Source organism: Sipha flava, unplaced genomic scaffold (genome assembly GCF_003268045.1).
Source record: "Sipha flava isolate LNK unplaced genomic scaffold, YSA_version1 85_pilon_pilon, whole genome shotgun sequence".
Taxonomy (NCBI): Eukaryota; Metazoa; Arthropoda; class Insecta; order Hemiptera; family Aphididae; genus Sipha; species Sipha flava.
This window is the reverse complement of record NW_020273627.1, coordinates 850,196-877,368: the sequence shown is the minus strand read 5'-3', so window position 1 is coordinate 877,368 and position 27,173 is coordinate 850,196. Positions and strand designations below refer to the sequence as shown.

General features: G+C 30.0%; 1 protein-coding gene across 2 annotated transcripts; it reads left to right on the top strand.

The window, feature by feature from the left end:
* The first annotated feature begins 505 nt into the window (after positions 1-505).
* On the top strand, positions 506-25,598 carry LOC112693343 (solute carrier family 46 member 3-like). Of its 2 annotated transcripts, XM_025568347.1 has the most exons (9): positions 506-1,090; positions 17,835-18,597; positions 20,210-20,318; positions 20,385-20,585; positions 22,617-22,718; positions 22,822-22,959; positions 23,725-23,808; positions 23,869-24,025; positions 24,688-25,598. In XM_025568347.1, exons 2-9 carry the CDS (start codon positions 17,998-18,000, stop codon positions 24,944-24,946), a joined length of 1,650 nt encoding a protein of 549 aa, XP_025424132.1. In that variant the 5' UTR covers positions 506-1,090; positions 17,835-17,997; the 3' UTR covers positions 24,947-25,598. The 2 variants fall into 2 exon arrangements, with proteins under 2 accessions (XP_025424132.1, XP_025424131.1); XM_025568346.1 differs by having other exon boundaries at positions 507-1,090; positions 20,210-20,585.
* The last annotated feature ends 1,575 nt before the right edge of the window (positions 25,599-27,173 follow it).

The following is a 27,173-nucleotide window of genomic DNA, read 5'->3' as shown; positions in this document are numbered from 1 at the left end:
ATACGAGTTAAAAAAGAATTAAAAAAACGAAAAAAACCTATTACCCACCAGGGGCCCACTATTGTTTGATATCCGTTGTAGGCCCGGGGCCATGGCCCCCTTTGGCCCACATCGATTCGGGCTTGAAATAGGTACCATATTCATCAATGACGATCGACGATATTTTATAATAATTATTTTAATAAATCAATATCGTATGATAATACTCGGCTGTGTAAAATAGTTGACTTAGTACCCCGCCCGGCTTATGCGCCCTTAGCCACCCCCTTAAACCCACCCCCGGGTCCGAACGAATAATGTCGCGCAGCGACCGGCGGTCTCGCGGTACGCCGCAAAGATTAACATGACGTTGCCGTACGTTGGCGATCGCGGAGTGACGGTGATACGTTCGCGGGCGGTCCGTCGCGGCGTGCGGTGCGGACGGAAAATCGCCGCGGACCACCAGGTGGGGGACGGAGAGGGCGACGGGCGTTTATACCTCCGCGTATATAACATATACGCGCGTACCGCGGTGCAATAGTAGTGACAAATTGGCGGTCTCCCGTAGCCCCGTGGACACGATCATTTTCGTACGGTAGTGCGGTAACGTAACAGCTACCGGCCGAACGTCGATCGACCGACGGCACGATAATTACAATAATTATAATAATCGCGATTATTAACAATAACAATAGCCGTAATACTATGTGCGTTCGGTGCGCAACGCGTTCGTGAACGGTACAGAACATTTCGCTTTTGTTTTAATATTTTTTTATTATTTCTTTCCCCCCATCGTTTCCGCCATTATTCAAATCGTTTTTTTATAGTACACGTATTTACAATCCGACGCACAATATCCGCGTGAACGTTTCACCCGAACAGTGCCGACGGCCACTTTGCGCGCATATCGTCGTCGCGCACGCCAATAATAACAATAATAAATCCGGTGCAAGTCTCGAGTCGTCTACTGCATACGGCTGCAACGGGCGGGTTGATCTCGCGTGATGCGACGTGAACGCGGTCGGCGTTTCCCGACGACGACGACTCCTGCAGCGACGGCCGTCGCGCTCACCCCATAGCGCAGGACTGTTCAAACAATAATATACCGAAGGTAAGGAAACGACTGCTGTTTTACACCCGTACGTCACGTCCGTCGGTTTCGTTTACTGTACTCGCCACGTATTTCCACGAATACGTGCGGGCGCGATCGTTTCGACCGCCGAACCCGGGGGGGGATCTAGTGGTGTTCGGGAAGTCCAGTGACTCGCATTGTACAATATTTTTTGACGAGATTGGCCTTCTCGAAAGGTTCTCATATTTTTTAAATTTGCCGACTGTTGGTCGAAGTTAATACTAGACTTTTCTTGTTACAAGGTATATATTTATAATCCAGTTTTAGCCCTTATAAGTGGCCTCTTGAAATAGCTTGAACCATAGTTATCTGACCCTGGATTCTCCCCTGTGCCGGAAGATTTCGACGAAAGTTGCGAAAGGGTTAATGTTGTAATATTACAATATTTGCATATCATACGGTCGGTTTTGTTTCGTGCGCAACGGACGAACAGAACAACATTGTTATTATTGTTATTAACGTGTGCAAGGGATGTTCGTGGACCGCACTGGTCGCTTGGCATAGGACAATGGTCCGTGTCGATTCAAGCGCGTACGCTGCAGGAGTGGATCTGAATACTTATTTACGTGGAAGGGGTAAATAGGAATATTATTACTGGTACGATATTATGTCTTCTTCTTCTCTACGTCTTTCTCCCAACTATTTGGGGTCAGCCACCCTTGTCCTAAACTTCCACTCGTCTCGATTTCCTACATCCCCTACGCACACACCAACGGAGCCCCCTATATCACCTCTTTTTTGGTCTTCCTCTTTCTCTTTTCCTTTCAATATTCATTTTCATAACAACTCTTACAGTGTTTATTTTCTCTCATCTTGTCCACTATCGACGCTACACCAATACTATCTCTCACATATTCGTTTCTTATTCTATCTTCTCTTGTCACTTTACTTATATTACTATATTATGTATTATACTATTATTTATTATCATAAAACGCAATACCTATACAAAAACGTACATAGTAATCGATATCAGATATTTATAAATATTTACTATGCACATCTGTACGATTGTATACTTGTATCAAACATATTTAATAAATCTGTGACAAAATAAAAAAAAAATCAAAGATCGTCATGTCGTTCCCTAACCATAAATCCACTCCTCCGCGTATCGATACAATAACATTTAGATCATCTGCAAGGATTTTTCAAAAACGTTTTTTTATGTGTAAGACTTTACAGCATTTGAATCATATGAGTCCCTGCCATATTGTTTCACGAGTAATTTTCAATGACGTTTTTTGAAAATCATTTCTTCCAACATACTATATTACAATATTTCCCAACCTTTATACTATTGCGGCCCATAAATGAAATTTGTATTGGGTAGATGACCACCACGAAAAAAAAAATCTAGCATGCTTTATTATAACAATATTAATCATTTTATTATAAGAAGTTTAATCATATACGTTAGTGTAATACTGTATAACTGAATTTTAATGTATATATTTATATTTTTATAACTCCAATATTTTTCTTGTTATTAGTTTACGAATAGCGACCCATTAAAAATATTTTGTGACCCAGTATTGGATCGCGATCCATAGGTCGGGAAACGCTGCTATATTGTATGCTCTCAAATGTATGAAATATGTACACTTGTACGCGCGTACACGTTTGTTTAATGAATCATAATGGGTAAAATATTCATAATAAGTTATTTTAACTTCTGTTTTTCTACGGCATTAGTTGGCAAATAACTTGTGTGCACAAGTTTTTTTTTCTTTATTCAATCTTTTACAACATAGAACAATAAGAATAATTTATGAAAATAAATAGATAAATAGTGCACAAGTTAAATTTTTTTTTTCATTTTGTTTGAAAAAAGAGTTTACAAACGTACCTGCGTTAAAGAACTAATTTATGTGCGCTCAAAACTAGTGAAACTTAGATTATTTTTGTAATGAAAATAATAAATTGTTTTAACCTTGTACTAGGTATATATACATATTCATTGGGGCTCAAAGATCGGAACTAAACTTCTTTTTATTAGAAAGACCTCAATCAATTTAGCGTTCGTCGAGGTACAAGGATCTATAAGAGGCCTTTTATGAACTCGGTGATGTATAATATTATGTGTATTAAAGTTTAATCTTTCCATTCGGGCATTTAATCAGTATATATTTATTATGGTCGTTACAATATGTTTGTATATCATTCGTTTGAAATGCACAGACGTGGTCAGGGCCTTTTGTCTTTTTCAGCTTTATATGATTGCATTGTAATTGTTGGTATTTTATCTTTTAAAGACTTTTAAAGTTTTTTTATTTTCCAAAATATAATATCTGGTGTGTTATAAGTAGTATTAACTCTACTTCATTCTAATGTAGAACGCGATACATTATGACGTGTAAAATATGCGCTTGTATCTGGAATAATAATAAGTTAATAAGCAATAATAAGTTCTATACATCTGGAACAATAATAACTAGCTTAATGTCAGATATTAATTTTGTTGACAATTATTGATGATGATGTTTATCATCATTTTCAATACATTAAATAAGCCACTGTGATCCTTGCGCTTGGATATTTATTTATTGAAAATTAAATATTTCTTCTCGTTTAAAACTGAAATATTCCTTTCAACAGTTTTATACAAATAAATTGGGTATGAGTGAAATAATATTGTATTTTAGGTATTTTTTTCCAAACTTCTCATAAACATTATTATTTGTGTAAACCATTTCTGAAATATGTTTAATTTTTAAACCATGGTAAGATAATTCACTCATATTACTTTTAGTGAAGTGTTTAAATCTTATTAGATTTAAAAACAGTAAGAATTGATTAAATTGAATAATTACCGATAGTGTTATTATAGTCTTATAGTTATATAGTCTTTATTTTATCTTGTGATTTTTTTCTTTTCCAAACGACACAAAATTGTTTTATTAATATTGTTATCGTCTGAACGAGTTTTGTGAACAGATATAGGTATCCTACAATAGATCCAGGTATAGTCAGTTGATTAGTATCATTCAATAATCGAGATAATGACTGCCAATCCGTTAAAGAAGTACAAAAAATAATGCGAAAACAAGAACGTGATAACACTTTGTATCCGTGACTATTATCTCTGAAAGTATTATATTTCACTGAAAAACTGCAGTATTATGCTGGACAGTTTTCATATATTTTGCTATCGAATATCAAATTAATAGTATATATCATTGTAGATTTAAGCAAATATTGTATTTACTGAAAATTGCAATGACATTTTTTCCCGTCTATAGCGAATACACGTAAACATTGAAATTAATTTATTTCGTACTTAATATTCACATCATAATGTAATTTGTGTACTTGATAAATTTCTTAGATCGATTAGCCACGTTATTCCCAAAAATAATAACACGTAATAAATACTATGGTTAATTTCTAATAATACTGTATATTAATTAAAATTTTAATTCGGTATCTAACTTTATCTACGACTCCTGTTGCAAAAATGTAAAATATATCACCATAAAAATTGCTCAGACTTTATTTTGATTAATTTGTATGGATTTTAATTATTGACAGTCGAATTTTTTTCTTAGTTGAATTATTGAATCATATTAATTAGTTTTTTTTACACCGTAATTGGTTAACATAAGTTAAGTGTAAACTTATGAAGTTCATCAAAATAATATTTAATTAATTTTCATCGACTTAACGTTACACGTTTAAAATAATGCGTCCATTCGATTTTAAAACAAATAAATTATACAGTAACGAGTAAATCTATGAATTTTTTCAATTTTTTTTTATTTTCGTGCCAATTAATTTAAAACGTATACGTATAACAACTAGTTGGCTTAATTTTTACAGTTATTCATAATCTTTTAATTTTTATTCATTGAGAAGTACAAAGAATTTCACAATTCCCATTGTACCTTAAAATATATAATATTATATTATTCGATAGTTAATCGGTTATACTGAAGAAAGATAACTAAACTCGTACAGGTCAACAACACAGAATCGTCTAAGGATTTGTATTTCAGTGCAAATTTTATTTAACTTTGAAAGCCAGTGTGTTTGAACTATTAACCATTCAATGATAATATTATTCAACCAAACGATTTGATTTGATATTGATACAATTGCATATAAGCATTTAACTTTTTGTCTATTTAGTTGTGAAATCCGAACGGAAATCACGGTTAAGATGGTAAAAAAGAAGTAAGTGGGAATAAATAGTCAGTTGCCATTTCAACGGTTGACCCCGTTTCGTATAAGATTTTTGATAATTTTACAATAATATAAGCAAATGCGCCACTATCAATATTAATCTCTTAATTATGGTAGGTCGTTATGAAAAAGAAAAAAATGATTGCTGAACGTACCAAACCCATGTGAATAATATTATTGTACGCTTAGAGTCGGTTTGGTCGTAATCTCGCGTTATTGTTCGCTCACTGGGTAGAGTAAATCCAGTGCCTATGAGCCATCAAAGTTTTGCAATCGACTCCGCAGCGGGTAAATCTGTACTTGTGTCTGTCTATATTGTATGTGATGCTGTATGACCGATGTTGATTATAATAATATGTTCTAGAAAGCCGGGTATTTTTCATTAGAACATGAACTGTACCCAGTGGAGGTTTTTAGAATTTTTTTGGGGGGGGTCTTTGATATTATCTTATAACATATTAAGACCCAAAAATATTTATTAACCCCTCAATAATTTATTACTTAACATGTAATTCTTATGAAAAACATAACATATAATTTTAAACCCGAGTGTCCCGATCGAATAATATATCACAGCCTTAATGTGAGAACTTGGGTCGGGGGAACTGCCCTGTAAGACCTCCACTGACTGTACCTATTTATGATGCGAGAACGCGTACTACTCAATGTTTTTTCGTATCACATTTTTCTCGCGGACGATTAAGTGCGATCGAGGATGAACTTTTTTTATTTTTTTTTTTCAGTTCATCGTGTTACCAATTCGTCTACGCAACGGTACCGTTTGTAACGCATTGGTTAAAATATGCTCTCCGTGTATATTAATTGTAATACGCCAAAAAGAAACGTGTCGAGCATGTTAATTGCATAACTGAACGATATATATTTATGATGTATCGGTAGCAAAAACCATGATGGCTTGGTGTTAAATTCATTGTACCGAAATGCATAATCGTAATAGTATTATAATTTTAGAATATTTTTGATCTCCTGGTCCTTTCGAAAACGTGTCGCAGAGACTCCATCGAATTAACTCATCCGATGTCCGAAACGGACCATATTGCTTATATTTTACACTTAATTCAGAATCTGCGACAACAGTCAAGCCGCGATGTAATAATATTGACAATATACTTGTCTAAGAAATTATTGTCGATCGTAAAATAATATGTTTCGATTACAATTCATTAAATCAGGTTAATCGTATGATATTTTCGAGAGATAAAGTAAATTAACGTATTAAGTTAGAAAGTAAATATTTTATAATAAATCATATTATGTTTGACCTTTTATATTGATATTGTAATCTACAGGAGGGCAGAAAAAACAGTGGGAGAAATTGAAGTTTTACTGCGACAAAAATAAATAATAAATATTAAAATGTAGATTAAATCTAAGTAAATAATAATTTGTTATTATATACTAGTCTTAAAACAGATGCTTACCTCAAGTTTTATACGTTTCTATCAATCCTATTAGAAATCAAAGCAATTACAATTTAGAATAATCATCATTACATAGCTATTTTCTTCTCAGTACGCACGTTCAATATAAATATTTGTTTTTAATATTACGAAATATTAAATTATTAAGGTTTTTGGGTTTATGTATTTTATACAGTGAAAAATACTTAACAAGGTATGTAATAGTAATTGATAATTTATTTAACCATTCAATAAAAAATTAAATGTTAAAACTCTAATTTTTAAATATCGAAAAAAATAATTTATTTTATAATGAAATTTATCTTAAAAAAAAGTGTAAATTAGCGATTTGATTTTTATCACATAGCTTAAGTAAACTTACTATTTAATTAATTTAAAATATGATCTGCCTAAAGATTTATTCAATAAGTTGAGAGGTTCAGAACGACCACGACAGTTAAACTCGTGCTCCATCAATAGTCATTCATTTTTATGTGATTACATTAAAAAAAATATTAAACATCCTAGTGATAAAAATTATGAAGCTACATTAAATGCCAACATTTTGGCGTTTAGTGCTACATTTAATCGTACATTGTTAGCTGTTAATGGCACTGCAAATACATTTATTTCTAAGTACGAGGGATGGTTAGATACGAAATTTTATTTGCCAAAAAATGAAAAAAAAAACAGTTGATCTTCATGGTCGGCCAACAAAGCCATTTTCACATTTATCTGAAAGATCTAAAATTCAAAAAGTTAAACCACTAGTGGAAACAATATCGCCAGATAGATTACTTTGGACTACAAGAGTGTCACTTTTTAAAGAAGGTTTTTTGAACAATAGAGAGCTCAGTCAACATATAGAACGTAAATGAATATTGGCACTTAATTAATATTATTATTATTATTATTATTATTATAAATATGAGAGTGTTACATCGGATATAGTTTTTTATTATTAAAATAGAATAATAATTAATGTTTATCAATTGGTACCACCTTAACAATACAATATAATAGTGAATATTACATAATAAACTGTTAAGATATATACTCTATTTATATGTTATAAAATCGGAAATAAGTATATTAGTATTTATTAATTACTTTGTCTACAAATAATTCGTTTATTCATCGTTAAACATACGAAAATCATACATTTACTTATTTAACCTATTTATGACCTACATTATAATTATTTAAAATTGTTTATCATGTATGGTGTAATCATTGATGGTTTTAATATATATTTTTTGTTACTTCATATTTATTTCACAGCTTGTTTGATTAGAAAAAACAATATGTGAATATGATCATTAATTAAGATTTCACAACGTAAATGAAGACATCAAATTACCAGTGAAGGTACATTTTAAATGCATTGTTAAATTATTAAAAAATACTGTCAATTATGTGAGCCAAAATTAGTAATTATTAATTAATATTGGAACATCGTAAAGCATTTTCGAAAAAGTTATTTTATTTTAAATTTGTAAAACATGGAATAATTTCGTAAATTAAAAATTAACTAAAAAAAATTCGAAATTTAATTTAATTTCAAATAAAACTGTTTTGAGTTTTGTGTTTTTCATTGTATGAATTAACAATTTTTTAGTGAACAAAAAGTGGTCTTCTATAACACAATTTAAACAAATAATGTATTCAACAATAAATATGGTTAATATCATAAATAATTTTGAATATGGTAATTTATGCTGCGCTGTCCTTGATATAATATACAAGTATTTTATTTAAGGGTTTTGATACGCAGAAAATACCATATTTATATTTATGTTAAATATTTGAAAACCAATTTTAATAAGAGAAACCTCGTGGTTGTAGACACGCCATAAGTTGCCTGTGTCGAGCGGTTGTTGTTAAAATTAATTGAATAAAGGGACTGAGGTACCAAGGTCGTATAACGAAAATAAAAATGAGGACTCATCTATAATGACATCCTATACCACTAAATCTCCCCAAATTAACTTGGAATATTGTTTAATTTTTTGCGCGGGTGTTCTCACTGAAGAATTGTTTTGTCTTTATGAAATTAACACACACCAATATACATTTTTCTACACGAAATCAACGGAAACGTTTATCAAATTGAAACAACTTTAATTTGAAGACGTGTGTTGTAAAATAGGATATATCAAAACGAGTAATATAAAACACCTGTTAAGGATTATATTATATATAAATGGATCAAAGACTAATATAGAATCATTATACATTTACTGATAAGCAGATCAAGGTAGATAAAATTGATCAAGATAAGGTTTTCTCATCTACAAAAAAAAAAAAAAAAATCTTCTATATTTTATACTGTATGTACGTTAACTAATTGGTTTCATTGTATTACATTTTAAAACTGAGAAATATACTAATTGATTTTGTATTTTTGCTGCTACATGTACTCAGCTGTACTATACCATACATAATAATTAATTATACCGTAAAGATGGATTAAACAAAAATAAAAAATAAATATTAGTTTTTGGCTGTACGTTACAACGTAATTATTATATTAAAATATTGTAATAAAAATCAAAAATGTGTTAAATATTAAACATTTTTAATAAATAATTTGATTTAATGTGTAATCACGTTATATTATTATTATATTTAAAATTTTTTTTTAAATTTATTTCATTATCATACTAATCGTAAAATAGTATTATCAATGATTCGTTCGATTGAAAGTTAAAACATCAAAACTAATACCGAATGTATAATACACAATTAATTTTGACATAATATAACAAGTTGATTATAAATTTCTATAAAATAATATTATAATAATTTATACCACAGAAAAAAAATAATGAATACAACTTGATTAGGGCCAAGGACAAAAAATTTTTTTCACCGATGATGAAAATTATGCATTTATATTATAAATAAGTGATATAAGAATAAAAAAAAAAAATATCAATATAAATTTGTATTAATTTCACTATAGTCTAACAAAAATTAAATTTTTGATGAAAAAATAAAATTGAAATTTTTTTTGTATTTTCTATATCTACAATCGATGGATAAAGGATATTTTAATTTTCGATATAATCCTACCTAACGACTCAACGTATTAGCATAAACAATTTTATCTTTTTATGATAAAATCATAATTAGATATGCAATAATATTTCTGAAATTCTTAAATACGGTTACAACCTGGTTAACTTGAAAAAAACGCATTAGATGCTATGGAACTTTAAAGAAGAGCTGAGCTAAAAAATAACTGAGTACAGTAAATTATCTTGATTGAGTAACAGATACGACAGTTATGAGTCAGGGGTAGGTTTAAGATTTCTGATTTCGTGTGTATGTGTGTAAAAGTTTAAATAATTTGAAATAAATATACGTAAATAAATAAACTTTAACATTAATTCGTAGTGCCTACTAATTAAATTTTAATTTTGAAATATAAAATTTAAGAAATGTTAAAGCAACTTTTATATTTAACGAAGTAAGTCAACCATTTAATTTCAGTTAGTAGATACTTTATGATTTTTTTTTTTTTTTTTGTTATATCCCATGCAATAATTGACAAAACAAATAAATTTGTATAGTACGAAAAAATAAAATTTAAAGAATTGTACGCAAAATTTTAAAAGTAACTTTCGTAGCTCTGAAATTTTAAATGTATATCATGTCTGTAACTAGTTATTACCCGATTTCAAAAACACCATACATAATAATACAGTTGATAAGTTTTGAATTTTTTGTTTTTTCGATTTTGTCTTGCGGGGAACACGAACATTGACAGATGAAAGATATGATAACAGGAAGCGCTTCGAAAACTTTGTGTAACGAAAATATTACTTGTTGCACCCCTCAATATATCTGACCGGTCGCTAATATGTCAAGGATAGGCAACTGGCTTTTTTCATTTGGCTCGTACTACATTTTCAAATTACTTCATAACATTTAGCGTTTATCGCTATTTCATTTTATTACGTCGATCGTAAAATACATACATTATTTTATTTAATTTTATTTTATAATAATAAACGGGTTTGAAATGCTTTTGAAAATGTATACAGAGTATATAATTACAATAATATCATAACAGAGTATAAAGTTTAATTACAAATAAAGATAGATAAATAAGATTAATTAGAATTAAGTCGTTAAAGCAGATTAATATTAAAAAACGAAAAAGATTAACAATAGCAATATTAAAGATCTATAGAGGGATCCTCATTGGCCATTAACATTAAACGCCTAATAGACTAATTTTTCATATAATTGCTATGACATATAGGAACATGAAAAGGAACACTAGAACGGTTTTGACGGGGAGGGACTTTGAAATTAAGTAAGGATAATAAATCAGATAAATCAACTTGACCAGACAACAGTCCCTTTAGAAACTTAGAGCAAAGCATTCGCCTGCGTTCGGCTAAAGAGACGAGACCTAATTTAGCAGACATAGTTGAATAAAATAAATATAATGAATTATATTCTTATCTAATATTTAACTGTAGCCAAATTATGTACAGAGGAAATTTAATATTTTTCTCGCATTTGGGTTGCTATTGTTTTTTTTTTTTTTATGTTGAATACATCTGAATGCACATTATACAGGACATGCGCGTCCAACAGAGAGGGCTGTACCTTTGGTCATCCAGTCATCCATTGGCACATCCGTTTCGGCGCATTAGGGGTTGGGTTAGGGTCACGTATTCAGGGAGTAATGCGTGCGCTGTCACACACATACAAGTGTCACGCGCGGAAGTGCCGGAGAAAACGAATACGTGAATGACAGATTGTCGTGTCCTACAAAATACTCACGTCCTTGTCTTTGGTCGTGTAAAACGCATTCTCGTCGCAGTCTCGGTACGGCGACCGAGGTTGGTGGACAAGTTGCTGCATTCGGTGTTGCCGCGGCCAGGACTGACACGTGCGACCACCGTATTGCAATACCTACATCTATCGTTCCATCGTTTTTTTTTTCTTAAATGTATAATTTATAATGATATATGCATGTTACGTGCACCGTCTAACAATGCCGCGTGTGGTCGGTACACATTTTCATAAATGTGTTACGAATTTTTTATTTAACACTTCCCCCCCTACCTATCCGCTGACAAGGTCGCTTGAGATGATCGCCGAAAAGTACCGACGACAGTGATTAATTGATATTTTACCGAGTGCGCAATGTGTGCAAGAAATATATAAGTAGAGTACAATAAGACGTTGCGAATGATTAGAGATCGAGGTGACATCGAGGTACTGCAATTGAATACACATCATTTAAATCGTGCCAAACGTTTTGTTGTAATTCAAATCGTACCAAACGTTTTGTTATCATTGACCTTTGTTTATGTAAAATATACCCACGTGCTTATTGGTATCGCGTATATATCGATTTGTATCGAAATCGATTTTTTCACTAGTTGAATGTCCTCGAACATTTTTTTTATCCGTTACGATATCAGTTAAAGTTGAGATGAGTTGTAAAATTGTTTCATCCGTTTCTCGAAACGGAATAATTTATTAGCATTACATGAAATAGATATATAAATTAGTATTGTGCAACTTTTATCATAAAGAACGTGAGCGTCTATGAAATATAATAGAAATATACGTCAGCTTAACAAGGCCCACGTCACTCTGTCCTACCTATTGACTATGTATCGTTGCACATATATACAATTAAAGAAAAGTAAATGAATTATGACAAACTTCTTATTTTGATTGTAATTATATACTACCCACATTTACTAAGAACTTAACTACGCCAGAGGTCGGTAACATTATCCGATAAACAATGATAATAAACAAACCTTTAGATATAGGTTTTTATAACAATTTTTTTTGGTTTTTCGAAGTTGATATTTAAACTCTAAGCTCAGAAATTAATATATAAATTATGAGTTGAAATATTTTCAAATTATTGAATATACTTTGCTATTAAAAATTATTTTTTCTTCATTATCCAAACACCAAATTATCAAATTTTAGATTTTATATTTACACAGTTGTAATGGAAATAAAAATTAATTGCTGCCATTTGAGGACATAACACAACAACATACTGCATTATATAAATATTTAACAATTGTTTTGTATCGAAAAAATCGAAAAGGTAAGAAGAGCGATATATATTAATAATCATTTTTAAAAAATAAATCTAAACAAGTTTTTTTGAAGGAGTACTTCAACGATAATTACACTGAAACAGTCATTTATAGTAAACATTTACAAATTGTAAAATATATATACACATATTGTGATATACAAATCAAAGACATGGGTTTATGATACATCGTTGATATACAAAGTAGTTTTCAAATGCAAAACATATTTTTAGTGAATTTTTAATATTATAGTACCTGGCTAAATTTTTCTTGGGTTGTGTTTCTCTCGAGAATCAAAAAATTAAAAAAAGGTATTTTTCCATAGAAATGCTCTATTGAATAACGTCTCTCCCACGCGTATAACGTGGTGAAAATAATTTCACTTATATACTTAAGAATAAATAGTAATTAAATCACTCCGAAGTTATTTTAGGACTGAAATGTTAATGATAAAATTACATTTCCAAGGAGTCATTGATATTTTTTACAGCAATAAAAATATAACCCTCATTATAAAATGTTATTTATTTTCAGTAGTCAGTAATTTAAAATTAATGAATAATTTCGATACAATAAAATTACCTAACAATGACGTGAGCATGTCCTTGAAAATGTTGTTCCATTTAATTTACGTAAAAATGATCCAGCTGAAAGTCACATTTCAATAATATTCACCACAATTGATTTATGCTTAAACTTGATTTTGCAATGTTAAATGCGTGCCAGGAGCAACGAGTCTTGATAAGATGTCCTCCTCTTAAGCAGTTGAAAATTATTCCATCAATATCGATACCGAACAGGTATATTAAGAGTACACGCCAATATTTTTAGGTCACAAGGAACGGAAGTACATTTTTTATAATATTTAAATGCACTTGCTATTTTATTACCGTAGTAGGTATTCTTAGAAATGTATAAAATGTTTATATATACAGCTCAATATGAATAGAAAATAATATGATAACAGTATTGCGGTAACAAATGGATGAACGGAAATATTTATTTTTGCGTATAAATGTAATCGAAATCGATAACTATTTCCGACTAATTATTGTTTTTTATCACATTATATTAGTAAATTATATGGTGGTATACCTCTCTTATTGTGTTAATGATGTATGTTTACAACCTTGAAAATTAATATCTATAATGTAATTATGATGATCAATATTCTATATATAGTAAGTAATTACGTATTGAGTTTAATAATATTTGTTTTCTACAAATTTACAAATTTTTATATAAATTAAAATTACGCAAACTCTTTTATTGGTTTAGTCAGTTCAATTATATCTTGAATGTATTAATTTTTGGTACGAAGTAAAATAACTTTTTATTCCGTTTGGGTAGGTAGGTCTTATAGTTATTTTAAATAGAAATTTATTAATATTTCTGATTTAATAATTTGTTTTTAACAACTTATAAATTTTAAATGATATGTATAATTAATATTTTTTATGTTAAATTTTGAGATTCTGCTCTTTTACCAAAACATTAAGTTCCATAATATTGTTTTCAAATACCACAGAATACATTTAATTAACCAAGTGTTTATTTAGTTGTGATATTTTAAACCACACTTTACAAGTTCTTCATATCGAAAAATATACAATTCATTGTATATTCGATTTGTGGAAGAAAAAATCCTTTGAATCAAGATATTTAAAATTTAAACATAGCTTTTATTTAGGTGATTAACTAGAAAAATATTGATCTTTGTTTATTATGATTTTATTTATTCGTAGATAACATCGCAACTTATGCGTAAACTTTGTTCATATTTTATTCATTTTGAGTTTACGTGTAGGTACATTTCTAGCTGCATTTTAATGATAAAATAATAATTAATAATAATAAATGGTTTGCAAATATAGCCCAAGGCTGATTTCTAATGATTTTACTACTTTACAGTCTAGTGGTTCTATAGTATATTTTTCATCAAGGAAATTAATAAGAATAGATGATATCTAGGAAGAGTTAATTTATATTTAGTCATAAAAAAACGAAAACACTCTATAATTTTTATAAATTATTTTCCAACCTTTGTGTTTTTTCGTATTATTGTGAGCGTAAATAATAAATAAGGCTGTACATTTAATGCACTTAACGAATGATAAATGTATATGTATGCACTTATGCACTAATGCTCTTTAATAATGTCTTAATTAAAAAAGTAGAAATTGAAATTAATAATTAATATATAGATATAAATAAAGAATAATTTTAGTTTTTGGCCATCTGAAAAAAAAAAAGGAAGTATTGGACACATTATATTATAGTTTATAGACTATCCTTTGGGCGTAACGTATTTAAACTATTAAATTACTTATATATTATATTATTTATATTTTTATTAGTAATTTCTCGTTAATAATAGTTCTAGTTTGGCCTCTTCAATTACTGAACTCGACTGAAATATCTTGAATGATTTGTATTGTTTTTAATAATACTATAAGACACATACAAGGCGTACTTGAAGATGGGTTTTAACAACAGGAAAATTTTCAAAATTTGATTTTATAAAAGTCAAATCACCTTTAATCTGCGAATCTTTAAAATGTTTTTATGCTCTTCTGATTGAAAGTGTTTCATCTTCAAAACTTTCAACGAATTTATATAGGTCAGGTTATGGCTTTGTTGATATCAGAACAATAATGATTATTATTAGATAAAAATGTATAATCATTAATACTACTCTATGTATATTCTATAGTATAGTTGCAATGCACAAATACAATTAGATAATGATTCATCACATTTACCTAAGTAAGTATACATAATTTACCTACATTTTTATTGAAATCAAAAATCATTTTAACAAAAGCATTTGTCAATAACGTGTCAGATTGGCTAATAAAATTATAAACTTTATTAAAATTTGTAATAAAGCATTAAAACGATAAATTTATGAAAATATGCATTTATATGCCATATCCCTTAAGTACTCAAAAATATACAAAACTAATTTTGGCCGAATCCATTTATTTATGGAAAATAGCAATAAAAACATGCAAATGCATTAAATTCACTACTCTGATATATCTAACAAAAGACGTACTACAGGTATCAGTATTTTTAATTCTTTAAGTTGTTTTACTCAGAACCAGGGGCGGATTGGCCTATCGGGAAATCGGGAATCTTCCCGATGGGTCGGTCCTTGTTTGGCCGCTCTATATTATTATATAATTTCCAAAAAAGTTTTATTTTGTAAAATAAATAAAAACCATTAAAAAAAGAAATATATATTTAAAGATGCATTAAGATAAAACTTCAAGTTCAAGTTGAAACTGATTAATCATGTAACTTACCCAAAACTATTATAGCTATAATTATAGTAAAGTAATTGTAGATTTTACTAATTTAGGGGTGAAACTAAACAAATTTTGAAGTTAATGCAAAATAAAGCATTTTTTTTGGGAGGGGGAGGACTAAAATAGTTACATTTGTGATTCATGGGTCGGTTTGTTTTATATTTCCCGGGCCGAAAATAATTGCCAATCCGCCCCTGCTCAGAACTATGCTTTATTAAAAACGTGTGCAATAACACTAATAGATATATTGAAATACTATGATCAAAGAGTTGTAATATATTCCGGTATTTTATAATTTTATATACACTATACGGACTAGAGAGACAATAGACACATATTCATGATACTACGATCGTGGTCATAAATGGTTACCATTGTTTAACCGGTTGTTTATATCAGTTTGTGTTTCTAGAATACGTTATTTAGTAATGAATAAAGAACGTCAAATGTTTACGTGAATGTAAATGAGTAAAAATTAAAATAGAAAGTGCGAAAAAAAAATAATGAAAAAATGATACGACTACTGAACGAAGAATTATCATATAGTATTATCATACTATACACAAGATATCTTGTCACCTTAATGATGTTACAAAAAGTATGCCATAAGGTCATTGGTTAGAAATGCTGCTGTGGACCGTTGACCCGCCCTATTAGTCGATTGTAATTAAAAATCATCGCAAGCTCATCATGTCAGTTGATTCATAAGTTGTTGTTATTTTTTCCTTCTCGTTTTTATTATTGTTATTAAACACGAATAATTATATGAGAACCCCTTTCGTGGTTTTTAATCTCAATGCCGTCGCAATAGTTCTTCCTTATAATACTTTAATTACTTGGCAAAAATATACGCCTGAGATACATGGTCTTGACACAAAAACACCTAAAAATAAACTATGCGGAGAAAATGGCCGATTGATTTGAAGTTTGTCTTTGTAAGCTTACACAATTCTGTATTATTCTCGTCAATAAAAACTACCGACGTTCCATTCATGTGTTTACGGCTAGACATTAGTTTTTTCATTTGTAATATTTAGATTATCAGAAAAATTCTAACTGCATTATAATATAAACATTATTTTACTTTTACACGCATTGTTATTTAAATATCTACAAAACTATTAATAATATAGAAAACGAATTATGTGTAATGTTATAACAATCGTAGTTTATTCAACTTTTTAATAGATCTAAAACCTAGTCGTTTTCTTTTATTCAAATTTCGTTATATATATATATATATATATATATATACATATTAAAATTGTACTTATTAATTTGAATAAAAATGTATCGATATTATTGGGCACCAGAAAAGATAAATAATATGGATTTATATATATATATTTACATATACATGATTATTATAATAAACAAAAAATTTTAAATGAAATGCATTTAATTTAATGCATTTAATTTATTCGTAACATTTTTGGTTTTGATTTCGTAGACATCTCTAAATGAGTACTATAAATCAGCACGTTTGGATAAAATTAGAAGGTAAATCATGATAAATGAAATGCACGTCAGTGCACTTTTCAAAAACCAGTAGTGTGTGCATGATCTAAATAGCGTTTCGGAATAATTGAGTTGATGCACGGATGAAATATAACATAAATATGTTCATCGACGAAAATATCTACGGGAAAAGGAGGGGAATAGATGTTTTAAACATTGACGATATGCTTGGCACATGATAAATTTTTTCTTATGATTTTAGGTGATCGGGAATGTTAGAGTCCGGTTGACATTTCCGTCGATCGTTTCTGATTGATTAAGCTACGCACCGGCTAAAGTGACACAACAACTGCAACAGTAGAAGCAGCAGCAGCAGCAGCAGCAATCGAAACGACGAAAACATTGGAGACTACAAGAAATATAGGATGGCGAAAATGACTTATGAAACGGGCGCTGCGAAGCGCGAGAAGTCGTCTGCACAGGACGAGAACCACGAGTCGTGGCAGGCGATGAGCATCATGTCCAAGGCCAAGTTCATGTTGAAACACTGCACGGTGGAACCGATGCTTGGGTGCTACATCGTGAGCAGCGTGTTGGCTTCGTTGGCCACGCAGAACCTGAACCTGCAAAAGGCATGCAGGGTGAACCTGCGGTTGGACAACACCACGTGCTCGGCGCTGGAGAGCCGGTCCATGGAGAACTACACCAAGGAAGACGAGGTGATTGTCCAGGAGCTGGTGGCCGACATGATCATATGGAAGACGATCGTGCAGAGCAGCATACCGTCGGTGCTCATCATATTCATCGGGTCGTGGAGCGACCGAAACCACAAGCGCAAGCCATGCATGTTGATCCCGATCATCGGCGAGTTCCTCACCAGCATCGGGCTGCTGCTCTGTACTTACTACTTTTACGAGTTGCCCATGGAGGTCGCGGGGTTAGTCGAATCCGTACCACCGGCCATGACCGGAGGGTGGATGACCATGTTCATGGCCGTGTTCAGCTACGTAGGAGACGTGACCACGGTAAGCGACAGAGTTTTATTTATAGTGGCGTGGCGATGTGAGTAATTGAGAGACGGCCGCTTCTCAGTTTTTTGGGAAATGGGTGGGTTATCGACAAATTATTCTTAACTCTGAAAATATTTGATTTCGCCATGCCACTGTTTATGTATATAGACGTTAAGGTGGTTCGAAGAGTTCGGTTCACGTTTTATCGGTCAAGTTTAGTTGAGTATTGAGTTGTTTGTACAGACCGCTTAAACGCTTAGGTACAGCTCATTGTCCCTTTTGTGATTTTTTGGGCACAGAGTCACGCATATGGTTTGAGAAGAACGGTGGGAACGTATCGAAATAAAAGGATTTAGACGTATTAGCTTGTTTAAATTACTGTGATAAACGTCTTAACTAAAAATTATCAGCTCGCAAACGTGTGGTAGTCCTTGAAAAACTAGACTAAAATACTATTAATGCAAACCATGTTTAAGGGTGGTTTTCTAGAACGAGTGTCGAGTCATTTACCACCGATATAACCACCACGATTGTTGCAGCGTTCGAGATCCTTTCGTTAAGTGCTAACGCTGTTCGACAAACGTTCTCCATAGGCCACAGTATTTGTGTGTTGGAGGTGGACGCTTAATCGGAATGTTATATTTTTTCTCGAATATTCGATCATGAAGTACGAATGGAAAACATTTGATTTTTTACCACCAATTAATTTGAATACTTTTTCAATTTCAAATCATCGGCTAACGAATAAACCGATGACTGGTGATCTAACCCAATATTAATACGAGAGCAACCAAAAGTTGTACGACAGCCTTTTGCACGTATACTATCCATCGAAACGGTTGTTATAGATTTCTGTGACCTGTGAACACGTTTAGAGAGAAAGTACCCGAAGAGCGGTCGTTGAAATCTCGGCTTTATATCAATTGCGCCGAAAATTCCAGGTAAAGAAAGAAAAATTATGGGATGAAAAAAAGATTATAACAGGTAAATACATCTATTGCGCCGCTATAAAAAGGGTATAATTTATAAGTAAAGAAGAATAAAATAAAAGAAAGGACAAATGCAGAATTTAATTGTACTAGAACCGGATGCTCTTCAACACTCATATGAAAAACACAAGTCGAACGGATTAAAATTAAAATTAGTCAAAAATAAATCGCACATATAAGCTCTTCGTTGATCTTACGATCGGTGCTAATGCACTGACGACCTAAGATCAAGAGCTCTGTGAAGGGTGGTGTGTGTCCCTGTTATATAGGCACATGTGGCGGCATGGACCTTGGGCCTGTCCTTTGAATGTAAGGATGTCAATAGTATTTATTGTTCGACCCATGTCGTTCGCGCGGGTATCGAAGATACCGTTATTTATTTATTTGAAAAGGTTTAAAAATAACGTACATATAAATAGTATACATAATAAAATATTTGTGCCGTCTTTTACAGTCGAATGATGCACATCATAACAGTATAGTTGTTATACTGGCGCAATAGATGTTTACCTTTTTAATATACTCTTTTTATACCGGCGCAATAGATGTATACTATACAGGTAGTGTCCCAAATTCGGTGCAATTGACGAATATGCTAATCTCAATGCTTCAATAATGTTATTGTTTTTTTTTTTCAGGTGAAAATGCGTACCCTACGAATCGGTATCGTGAACGTTTTCTGTTCCGTGGGCGTGCCTATAGGTACTGCACTGTCGGGTGTGTTGTTTCGCGAACTCGGATTCTATGGTGTGTACATCATAGCCACAGTATTATATATATTTGCATTCGTGTACGGGATGATATTCATTAAAGAAAACAAGACGGAGACCAGTGTCGAGAGAAAAAAAGAGCCGTCGAGGGACACGTCCTGTGTGGATTTCCTTAAGGACTTTTTCAGTCTCAGTCACATCAAGGAGGCCATCCGGGTGACTTTCAAAGAAGGACAGCACAACCGAAGACTAAGAATAATCTCATTGATGGTCGTTGTTATCGTTGTAATGGGCCCTTTACATGGTTAGTAAATTCAAAAAAAACTCGATACGCTTATTCATACTGCGTTTTAATCGCTGATTTATTTTTTTCGTTAAAACACAGAATTTAGTATATTATTATACTCCGTCGAGGAAATTACCTTGGAACTTGTAAAATAAAATGTTATCGTCTACTTGATCAAAGTAAAACTATATATAAATTCAAGTATCAGGTACTTACTGTTTATAAAAAAATTCGAAACCACTCGTGTATAATATATGTGGAATACTCATCAGCTGGCTATATTATAAATTTTACAATATTATTATGTTGCGTCCACAATAATGATAATATGTAATTCAAGTTGATTTATTAATTTTTCCATTGAATTTTGACGCGTTAAAACGTAGAATTACTTTGTTAGTTTCTATTCGGTATCAACCAATTTTAAAAAAGTATTGTTTTAATCAGTAATTCTTTTTTTCCGTTTTAAATCTTCACACGTGGAATAATTATCGAAATTAATCTAATACGAATGTCTATGAATAACCGGAGGTTGTTTAAAAATCATAGTAAAACAATAATGAAACTATTATATTATTATAACTATGGTCGGTTTGTAAATCAACAATTTATTGGCGGGAGAAAGTGAGAAAAACAATAGGAACGAAAAATTAAAAAATAACTGACATCGTTATGACAATCGCGATGACCTTAGACGTTAGTAAAGAAAAAGAACAACAAAGCTTTAAATTAACAAGTTGAAATTTATTAATTTTTTTTATGTTTTTATCTTTTATTTTATTTTATCAAACTTAATAAATAATGATTATACATATATACAGGTATAATAATAATATAGCAAATAGGGAGTACATTTATTAAGTTATGTGATCATAAATTATTAAAATTGTATCACGAAAACAATATCCGTACACTACACATTCAATCAGAACTTTGTTTAATATTTTTATAATAAACAGATTAATATTAAAATTAAATTTAAATGATTTAATTTATTACAATTAAGTGACAAATTATATTATTATTATTATTATTAGAGTAAAATAAAATATTAAATAAATATTAAATATATATAAAAATAATATAATATAATTTAATATATATTATTATATATTTATATTTAATATATTAAATATTAAATAACACCGTTTACTAGAAATTAGATATTGTTTCTTTTACTTTTTTGCCGTTTTATTACTATCCCTACAATTTTTCTACAGAAATAAAATAATTATTTTCTAATAAAAAAAAAAAAACAATTATTTGTTGACAAATCCGTTTATTAATAGTATTTAATACTGTTTTATGTAATACCTAACAGCGATCATACATTTTTTATAAGTAAAATTACTTGACACAGTTTTATGAATGCACGTATGAACGAGTTCGGATAATACTAACAGTCATTATTCATAGATATTGACGTATCACATACGAGTAACTTAAATTGCCGATCGTTTAATCCTTATAAAACACGAATTAACAGTTTTAATATTTGAAGAGTTACTATGCCTGTGGTTGACATAGGTACACACATACTTTCATTTGTGAACATTGGGAAACAGAAAATATTAAATAATCAAATAATAAAACATAAAACAAAAATGAGTAAATAGTTAGTAAATAGTAGTAAATACTAGTATTTACTATAAAATAATATAAAATACTAGTAAATAGTTGATACATTTAAATTAATATGTACATAAATATATAATTTAAATACGGAAATAAATAAATCAGTAAATAAATGCTTAGCCTGGAGTATTATTATATTTGTAATGTACAACGAACTTTTCCCTGCCTAAATTGCACGAACAAAGCAGTTTTATACGGTGGAATCGTAATATATTACGATGTAACGTCATAACCACTTATTATCCGACGCGATGACATGCCAACAGCGGTAACAGTCGTATTGCGATCGAAAAATCTGGTGAAACGTCTTATCTTATGAACGATGTTTGTTTCGAGCCGTGCAACCGCATCGTTACAAAATAGTACCGCTAGCGGTCGTCTTAAATCGGAATAATCAAACGGCGAAATTTACAGGTGAAATGTCCGTGATGTATCTGTTCACGCGCGTCAGGTTCAACTGGGACGAAGTCAACTACAGCATGTTTTCCACGTACTCGATGATCACTAACCTCGTAGGTTCGTCTCATTTTGCACATCCACTGCACGTGTGTCGGCGGTGATTTTTTCGCGTCGTGTACTAATCGTCACTAATATGTGCTTTTGTTTTCGTCTCCAACAGGTACGATGTTCTCGGTCGGCGTGTTCAGCCACATGTTGCAGATCGACGACGCATTGATCGGAGTGATGTCTTGCGTGAGCAAAATACTGGCCGGATTCGTTTACGCGTTCGCCACCACCGATTTCGTGTTTTATTTGGGTTAGTATCACGGATCACGTAGTACGGTTTGACGCAGCCGAACGATGAAACGTGCTTCTCATTATGTTTCCTTAATATCGCAATAATCTTCCATAGCTTATTCTTAAGTTACGGTTTTTGCCGAGAAAATGGTTTATATATGTTTAGACAACGTCCGAAATTTTTAAGATTTCCTACTGTTCGGTTTCCATTGTAATTTACAATATGGTTAATTTTTATGTGACAAGAAAAATATTATATATACTTACATATATTTATGGTATTTATAACATAAAATTTACTTTTCAACTAATTAATATTCACTCATTAAAAAAATAAATAAATAAATTACGTCCAGTTTAACAATTAAAAAAACAATAATTCGATAATGAAATATTGTGTAACCATACATTTATAATATTGTTATGTCTTTGAGTTCGTCTTCAATGTTGCACTAGATTTTGGCAAAGTATTAACACGAAAATGTGAATATTTCTCATATCTGTATTAAAATGTATGTAAAACATCTGTAATAATATACATTACTTACCTAAATTTTTCTGAAAGTATAAAAATTCAATGGAAACGAAAAAAAAAATGCAAATAAAAAAAAATGTAAATGTAATAAAAAATGATTCTTTATTCTTTGCGAACGTTAAAAAATTTAAAACGAATTTCTATTCAACTTGATTTTTTTTTCCAATTTGCTAATTAAATGTCCAAAACGTTTTGTTTTCTTGGCCCTAACAGTGTTAGTGTTAATATTTTTGTGAATTACGTTTACAGCGCCACTCGTTGATATTGTAAACGGTACATCATTCATTGCTATGAGATCGATTATATCCAAACTCGTACCACCAGATGAACTGGGTAACTATATTATTATTATTCGACAGTCGTGATTCTCTAATTGTACCAAAACGATTTCAGGCAAAGTGAACTCCCTCTTCGGCGTCTGCGAAGCTCTAGTGCCGTTGATATACGGACCAATGTACAGTGCAGTATATAAAGCAACGTTGAAAACCGTTCCAGGAGCGTTTTTTTTACTCGGAGGCGCATTGACTGCTCCCGCAGCCCTCATATTCTTGTAAGTGTTGTATCAGGATTGTATTTGTTTTAATTTCGTTAGTTTTTAATACGTTTAATATATTTATCCACCCAGCACAGTATGAAATCTAAAATAAAAAGGTTAATATCGATATACAAAAAGATTAGATATAAAAGTAACATTAAAGACTGTACTATTTTTAGAATAAATCGATAATTATTTTTTGTTTTATTATTATCTTTATATATATTTTTTAAACCATCAAAAAAATGTATTCTATAAATAATTTATTGAGATTCAGGAGTCAAGACATTTATTTGATTTATCAAGATTCCATTGTACCAGTTTTCCCAACCTTTATACTAAGACGGCCCATAAATGTACTTTGTGTTGGATAAATGATCCACAAAAAAAAAAATTAGTATGTTTTAATATTTACTTAAAAATTATTAATAATTTTATTTTGAAGAGTTTATTAACATATATGATAATTTAACACAATACTGCAAAATTGAATTCTTATATATATAATTACATTTTGAAAACTAAGATATTACGAACAGTGGGTCATCAAAAATAATTTGCGACCCATTGGTTGGAAAACACTATACTGGGTACAAACGATTAAGTCTTATACTGTGATGTGTTATTGTAATAATGAACTTTGTTAACCCACTTACTGAACTTTTTTTATTCGGAAGATGGATGTACAATGAACATAGGAAGGAAAGGAAGGAAAAAGAAGCAGCGATTAATGACGAAGAAAAGAAACCCGGAGTACTGAAGAAGAAAAACAGTTTGGATTTCAGGTTATCTTCGCACGATTTTGACTTGAAGACGATACTGGACAGGCGAACACAAACGCACAGGGGTTCGGGACAGTTTTCAAGTTTTGGATTAGATAATATTGCATTCCAAATGGAAGAAGGAGTGCGAGCCAAAGCGAGTCCTAAGGATTAAGACACCGTTCTTCTGTAGATTATTTTTTTATTTATTTTTTTTATTCCTACAGTCGTTAAGACACACCTATTCGTATCGTTTGTATATAAGTTAAGACGTCCGTAAATAATAATATTACATGATCACTCTGTTGCAAAATTAATAGTTTAAGATTTATTTTTTGATTTTTTAATTCATGTACATATATCCTTGATTTAAATTAGTTTAAGACACAATATTATATGTATTCGTTTACACGTATTGCTATATAACTGTAAGCTAAAGATGATCCCTTGATTGATTCTGGAAAAGTAAACATTTTATTCAGTTAACATAGCTGAAATATAATGACGTGCTAAAACTCAATAAATCTGTATCTTTCTTCGCATATAATCATAGACGAAGTTGGGGGTGTGCCCAAATGTAGAATATTTTCTAACAGACGATGTATTTACTAATTAGGTAGTTTAGTCACTCTTAATGAGGTAAACAATGATAGATTAGTATAAGATTGCATTCGCTGAAGATCAAATCCATTTCCACCTAAGTTTATTTATTAGGTAAAATGCACTAATCCATTTTGTTTTTTTTTTATCAGATTAAATGTAGGTGAATATTTGATTTTTATTTTATTATCAGACTTAAGCATTTAAGTTACCTATTTTTGTATATAAATAATATATATACGCATTCATACACGCCTATATATAAATATATTATTTAATGTTTCACAACGAAGTACCAAATTTATTAATTTAATTGGTCCACGTGAATAACATAGATTTAAGAATATTAATATAAGTTTTGATTTTATTTTTTGTAATATTAATTACTAAATAAAGGTAATATTTTCATATTGTACTATTGAATAATAATAAAAATGATACTTTGAATATTTTCTTGTTTGTTTACACACCGTAAATTATTTAATTACTCGACGAGAATTCTACTACGTTTGTCGTCAAACCTATTAATTTAGTATTAATAAAATTTATATTATTTACCAAAAATGAATATCACTTCAAGAAAACTCATTGGTATAATAGCATAAAATTTTTTATAGTAAAAAATAATAGTTAAATATATTTTTGGTAACAATATAATTATTGGACTAACAATTCAATATGTTTTTGCTAGTTTTATCGTTTTATGAATTGTTCAATGAATACATTGAATCTTACTTAGTATTTCTACTTTTTTTTAAAGTACATTATTATTGAACTTCAACAAAACATTTTATTTATAATTTAAGTTTTTTGTTTATTTTTTATTTTTTTGAAATGATGATAAAAATGGGTTGATAAATATTTGATTCATATTTTGATGGATATATAATTGTAATGTTTTAAACAAATTTGTTTTTAAAATACTAATCATAAGACTTCTCTTGAGTAATTTATCTTTAACTATTTCTTATGTATTAAATTAAAACGACAATCTGAAATGTTAAACATTTAATGAGTTATGAAATTGTATTTTCATGACTGTTTATTTTATTTTTAATATTCTCCATGGAAGAGGAATATCTATTCATGAAAATCAATATTTAGATAAAAGTTAAAAATGTAAAACATAAAAATAAAAAATTTCAGAGTATATAAATTTAAATACAATGTATATTTTTAAGTTTAAAATTATATTTTAAATATATCAGTGATCAAATATACACAATACACATTAATGTTAAGTTTCATAATTATCACTTTTTTAAGAACTTTTTTCTATGTTTAGTTTTTTAAAAAAATTATAATTTCCAGAAAATATTAATTTTTTTATAATGGAAAGAGTTAAAATTTGTTAATTCTTTATTATTATGTTTTGTTTTTGTTTGAAAATAATTAATTAACATACAGATACCTTTAATATTATATGAATATTCCTTCTAACTATTGAACCATAATTGATTTTGTTAATCATTGCAACGCACGGTAAATAACAAATCTCTACCTAAAATTAGGAATTGAAACTCTTCATCAAATCTCAGGAATTATGTCATTATTTAGACATTACAAAATAAATGTAATCTAAGAGTAAGTTTGTGATGCACGTTCATCTTCACCCTATATTATAATTTAAAAATATATTTTTTTTCTAATGTTTAACCTATTGTAATTGTGTAATTGTGATTTTTAACAAACTATTGCGAGAACGCCGCAATACATTTTCAACGTTTCTGGTTTCAAAAATAGTTTAGCTATATATCATAAAATTCACCTAGAAATGTATGTTATTATAATGATAAACATAT